General features: G+C 39.6%; 2 protein-coding genes across 2 annotated transcripts in view; both read right to left on the bottom strand.

Annotated features, from left to right (window-relative positions):
• Positions 1-2,555: 2,555 nt before the first annotated feature.
• LOC118407526 (thrombospondin-4-like) lies at positions 2,556-5,074 on the bottom strand. The gene is made up of 5 exons (XM_035808004.1): positions 4,971-5,074; positions 4,329-4,436; positions 3,979-4,141; positions 3,113-3,293; positions 2,556-2,748 (listed from the first exon to the last, which is right to left on the bottom strand). The coding sequence occupies exons 1-4, from the start codon at positions 5,022-5,024 to the stop codon at positions 3,118-3,120; spliced, it is 501 nt and encodes a 166-aa protein (XP_035663897.1). The 5' UTR covers positions 5,025-5,074; the 3' UTR covers positions 2,556-2,748; positions 3,113-3,117.
• The window catches only part of LOC118407524 (signal peptide, CUB and EGF-like domain-containing protein 1), a 3,377-nt gene continuing 2,421 nt past the window's right edge, over positions 5,045-6,000 (bottom strand). Inside the window, exons 7-10 of the mRNA XM_035808002.1 lie at positions 5,853-5,974; positions 5,552-5,712; positions 5,299-5,363; positions 5,045-5,081 (exon numbers count right to left, since the gene is read on the bottom strand). Coding sequence (XP_035663895.1) covers positions 5,045-5,081; positions 5,299-5,363; positions 5,552-5,712; positions 5,853-5,974 — 385 coding nt within the window. The remainder of the gene's footprint in view (positions 5,082-5,298; positions 5,364-5,551; positions 5,713-5,852; positions 5,975-6,000) is intronic.

Genomic DNA, 6,000 nt, shown 5'->3' on the forward strand with positions numbered 1-6,000 from the left:
ACCATTATTGACATTCAAAAAGTCATCAAAGAGAATAATCAGTTTTGAGCTAACAAATCTTGACATATAGAAGTTTAAACCCATAACGTATTAATTACTAAAGACGGTAAAAAAAATTGTATTTGGTGATTGGATTTGATTGATATCCGGAAATATACTACAATTTTTTAACTGAAGTGTTCTCAAAGAAACGATTCCAAAAACAAATTGCAAATTTCTTCCACCCACCATAGATTTGATTTCTTTGCACATTGGTATTCAGGCGTGTTTAAAACAACGTTTTACCAGTTGCTGTACATCAGAACGTTTACTTTGTATTAGGTTTTAAAAGTTCCATATCTAAAGCTGTAGACAAAATTATATAATTTTATGTATACATGAATATAATCATTTTCGGTAACGAAAAGTGATTTTATGCCTAACGTTACCTCAGGACGGTCTGACCTATTACACGTTGAGACAAATCATCAACCAGCACAATAAGATTTTTTGGCGGTAATACCAGAAATGATTTGATGAGAAAAACATGAGTCGACACTCACCTGTCATATAATAACTCAACAGGAATAAACACGGGTCACAGCCAGCCGGCTTTACCATGAACGTACTGACCGAGACAGGTCTGAACGAAATTTCCCGCCAGCTGCGGCCGCATGTACGGCTCCTCATTGGACTGCGTCTGCAAGCCCGACCACACGATGGTTTAGGCTTACACCGTTTCGCTGGCTTTTATGGGCTGTAGTAAATACTTGCTCTGACTCTCTTAGTCCGCCCTAAAATCGGTATATTTGGTATGAACAGGAACGACTTATGGTACAGCGTCTTAATTACATGTACATGTAGTCAAATGTTATAATTATTGGCACTTACACAGATACCCGTGTCTTACAAATCAAGATCAATAATCAAATTGGTCTCTTCAGCAAGGTATTGCATGGCAAAGTTTTAACGAATCAGTTGCAAAATATAAAAGTCAATTCAGTCCAAAGTTGTAATTTTGTAGACGAATTCTTAGGTACGGAAACAATATTCTACTCTTGGACTCGCATACATAGTAATGTTCATATTTATGGTACACGTTCCAACATGAGCAAGTTGTGAATGATACTTGTATAAACTTATGGCTCCAAAGCAATGAGGTGTTGTTTTTTTCGGTGTACTCTTTAGTCATTGTACCGAGCGAGAATGATACCAATAGATGAGCTAACGTTTATTCGTGGCTATCTTACGAAGTGCTACAATTGTTGATTGTAGTTATTAAAGCTGTCCTTGCTTACAATGTGTGTTTGTGATGATGGGCCCTTAGGTACCGGTTGTTTATGCCCTATGATGATGGGAATGCTATCATTTTTTATCTTGAGGATGGATACCCTAAATTACATACCGTTATGAAACACCCGTTTGGAACGTTACCACAGCACATGTATTACATTATAGAACTATGTTCATATCATTTATTTTTCCACAAATGAGATTAGTCAGACCATGCGTGGATTCCCTTTAGTCAATATTCTAATGACTAGAAATATTGGACATTGCCATTGCTTAACTATTCGTTGCTATGGCTACACTTACATGTCAAAGTAGATGGGTTGACTTATTGCTTTACGTAGGGCAGGGCTATCCTTAGAGAGGGACAAACTACCAACAAAGATTTGCCATCTACAATCGTGATTTTTTTTCTTCAAATGCAATTCTTTTAAACCAGAAACCAGGACCTCCTAAAACATGACTATGAACAAAGACTTTTGTTTAGTAGTAGTTGAATGATGTTTTTTGTATACAAGATCCCGTGTTTGACGGAGCCACACCTCGAGTACATTAAGGAACTCAAAACACGTTTGGAAAAAGTGTAGAGGTCATTCCCGGTTCGAGCGGATCAAATAAATCTGTCTGGATATGTAGCTAGTACTCTTCAATACAAACCAGGTGTACATGTCATTAGGTGGTTTGCCGAGTATGCAATGCATACAAACAATATATCCTTGAGATAAAGATATGGTCCAGCATCTTGAATTTTGACCAACCTCCTTATCAAATTAGCATGACGTATAACATCGACTATCATAATTCCACCAGGTGCCATAATACCGCCACCTCAAAAAAACATTAGTATAGAGGTCTTTCCAAGGTTGTCTTGAACACCAAATGTTGAATATCTTAATTAAATGTAATACAATTCAGATATTTACTTGTTGAAGACAATCTTGAGAAGGCCTCTATAACAACGTTTTTGAAGGTGACGGTATAATGCATATGGCACCTGGTAGAATTATGCGAATGTATGTTAGATATTAATTATAAAAGTTGCATTGAATTCATGTAGTTGATGAAAAAAGAAACGTGGTTGAACCAGACAACTTATCGACAACAAAGCTGTGAATAATTCATACTTTAATTTTTAGCAGTCCAGGTACCAATCACGGTTTGGGATCCTACTACCATTTCTGTTTTAAAATTTCTAATACATTTCAACTGCTTCTTCCTCGACTTGTTAACTGCTAATCCTGAATAACTCAATAGTCAATGAAACAATAATGACAAGGCAATAAGGATTTTAAATTTTGAAGTTAAGCCCTTTATTAGCATTTGAATGAAAGGCAAGCGAGCGAGCGGTTGCAGTTTCTTGTGGTTGCCTTTGTAGCGTTGCGTCTTTGTACTTAAGTACTGGAAGATGAGCGAAGATGCAGATATATATAGGTGCTTTCTCGTGTGTCCGTTTGGGTTCGTCCGTGCTGTTGGGTTCGTCTGTAATAAAACAGAACAACACAGATTAACATATATCTTTATCGTTGGGATATCAGATCTAGATACATTGAAACAACAGTATATCATAAGTATGAAATGCGACTCTTATAAGATATAGTGGTTTGTTTAACGCAACGCAACATTGCAACTATTGAAAATTATGGAAGCAAGACTGATACATCTTAAGATATAGTAACGTAAACTTCATTAATCTTTAGGCAACGGCAAAGGCAGTATTTCGTTTTAATTGACATAGAATTCTTCCTGATGCTGTTCGAGACAGATGGCGATAAGGTTTAGCGATTGTTGTCTCAAAAAACTTCCACCTCTGTGTCTTAAGTACTACGATTAATAATGTAATCACCTTCTTTAGTCACAAGGGACCTGATCCGAACTAGCACAGGTCAGCAGTTCCTGGCTCCATCGAGTTCCCGTGGGACAGTTGAACACGGCGTCGTGTCCCGCCTGGTGGCACTCCACGAACATGGAACAGTCGAACGGGTGTGGGCGGAAGGTCCCGTCTGGCAGGCTCTCACAGAGCTTATCTGTGGTAGATCATAGATTGAACGTTTAACAGAATGTTTCATTCTAATCTCATTCAAGGCAATAGCTAGATAACTTTGAATAATGTGTCATGTGTGGTTCTTTACTTTCTCTGTTTTCACTATTGCCAAGATGTCTCTGTCAAGACTTTGTTGCAAAATTGACATTGACATTAATTTGTTGTGAGCCAATTAGAGCAAACCGTAAAGCGATAAACAACACCTTGTGATTCTGTCAACCCTAATTCTTATTGTGAGGATTATCCTGTTATATGGTAAAATACAAGACTAAAAACAATGCGTAGCTGTTTTTTTGCAGGCTAAGCAGTAACAAGGAAAAAGATGAAGATTAAACCCATTACCCTACTACCATAAACTACCCATTAGATTAAATCAGAAGGGCGTTCCTGGCTCAAACTAATTACATTCCATCAATATTATCTTACTGTCAACATGATGTCCCTGTCAATTCTTATTGACGTCAAAAATGCCAGTCAACAAATGGTTGCCATGGCAACACGAAAAATTTTCCAATACATAGTGAACTGGTTGCCAACTACATTTTAGAAAAACTCATCAAATTTGGTGGCTCTAGCATAAGCCGTTCTGGCGTTATGTGACATGAAATTTGGCGTGGTCCTCAAAAGACCCCCTCCCCCGTCTGAATAGGTTAAGATCTAGATCTCACCGATGACCTCTTCCAATGCTCTCTCACACGCATCCCCAGCCTCGGTGTCATCACTGTTGGCCTGGTCAGGGTTGGGTGTGGAAACACAGTTGTCACACATGCTGCCAACTCCATCACCGTCCGAGTCGATCTGGTCAGGGTTGGGGACCAGTGGGCAGTTGTCCTGGTGTAACACAAATAACGTTATGTTACGGTGCGTACAACTTTCATTTCCAAATGTAGTCATAAGCTAACTACACTGGACTCCGGAGGACCTGTTTCACAACTAAGATGAGTAATTTTGCTCACTGAGTCACTGACTACAAGAGATAACTGACAGGATTATGAGTGGTTGTGTGCATGACAGTTACCTGGTGGTTCAAGACTCCATCCCCGTCAATGTCCTCGCCGCAAACATCTCCTTTCCCATCGCCGTCCATGTCCAGCTGGTCAGGGTTGTAGGTTCCAGGGCAGTTGTCCTGGAAAGAACGTGGAAAAAACACATCTTGTAAACAAACAAAAACTATGGCATTGACAAAGACTAGACCGTCACCATAACAACACTACATGAGTGGATAGTCTTGAACAATTTTTGGTTCAGCTGAAATTCCTATGGGTAAGAGACACAAGTGTTGAATTGTGCCACATGACGTAGGAGTTTCCATGACAATCAGCTTCACTACTACCTCTAATATTGACAGCAGAGAAAGGCAGCAGTTCCCAGGATAGAGGAGTCAACAGAAAGAGTCTTATGCTGGCTGTAGAACAAGAGAGAAGAGTCTTGTTGGAAGCCAAGAGAAGCGAATGAGCGAATTCTTACTAATGCATTATATTAGGGCTGAAACACCTGGCTGATCCCTCTTATTACATGTTAATTTCTCCAAACGGAAGCACTTCACTGACCCTAAGTAAGTGGAGCAGAGCAAGCATTGTCCATTTATTTACCAAAATCACAATGTATATTCCACACCGACATACACAAGACATGCATTCTTCCATTGCCGTTAACTTACAATGCCACAGGTCTCATTCCCACATGAGATGGGGACATCAGAGAATCCGTCCATGTCTTCATCACGTCCACAGATCAGGCCATTACTGGAGCCTGCCCAGCCAGCGGCACACTGGAGGAAAATATAATATGCACGTCTGATTAAGTTATTTTTAATTCAATTTGCTTTTAGAAGGATAAAGTTGCCATTACGAATTACTGAAGAATGAAAAGATTAAACTAGTACCTAAGTTGACAAATCTAATTCTTATCGTGTCTATATGAAGCACTGTGTTATGGGTATGATCTGTTGGGTTTGCTTGTACATATAATAAAATTGGTGAACTTACCTTGCAGCGGAAACTTCCACTAACCAGAAGGCAGTCTGCACAAGGCGCTTCACCTCCAACACATTCTGGAAAAGAGAAATAGACACAGTGCATTAGAATTCTTATGCACTTCGAGAATTGTTTAACGTTATCAAAAATTGTAATATAACTTTAGACTTAAATGTTCATTTCTGTTATTTTCTTAATGCAATCAATCTTGTATACTGATCAGTGTCAGGCCTTCGGAATATTGGCAAACACACTACTTACGAGCCGTACAGTCCGTGATGTCCTTAGCCCCCCTGAAGACGGCGTTTGTTCCAGCAGGACAAGACTTGCAGGTAGACTGTCCCTCCTCGTCCTGGTACTCCTGGTAGTTACACTTTACACAGGAGGTGCTGTCAGCTGGCTTGTGGGTTCCCCTCGGGCAGGCAACTATGACAGAAAGCAACATACGATATCATCAACAACAAGTTACGCGTGCACATACTCGTCATACAACTCTGAGATTAAATCGATGATTGTTAGACCACATATCGACAACATTTTCAACAACGGAGACAGGCGATACTTACGGCAGTATGCTGAGAAATTCTCAATCACGGTCATTTGTCCATCTTGGCAGTCGACTTCAAATGCTGGAGGGGCTGTCATCGCAAAAGATGTTCCTGTTGCCAGTTTGCCATCGATGGTCATGCTGAAAATAAAGTGTTATAATGTATT

Source organism: Branchiostoma floridae, unplaced genomic scaffold (assembly GCF_000003815.2).
Source record: "Branchiostoma floridae strain S238N-H82 unplaced genomic scaffold, Bfl_VNyyK Sc7u5tJ_1417, whole genome shotgun sequence".
Lineage (NCBI taxonomy): Eukaryota > Metazoa > Chordata > Leptocardii > Amphioxiformes > Branchiostomatidae > Branchiostoma > Branchiostoma floridae.

Coding starts and splice junctions, on each gene's coding strand:
- LOC118407526 (XM_035808004.1), bottom strand. CDS start 5,024: ATGGACGGATTCTCTGATGTCCCCATCTCATGTGGGAATGAGACCTGT. Junction 4,437..4,970: donor GGAATGAGACCTGTGGCATT/GTAAGTTAACGG, acceptor CGTTCTTTCCAG/GACAACTGCCCTGGAACCTA. Junction 4,142..4,328: donor ATGGAGTCTTGAACCACCAG/GTAACTGTCATG, acceptor GTGTTACACCAG/GACAACTGCCCACTGGTCCC.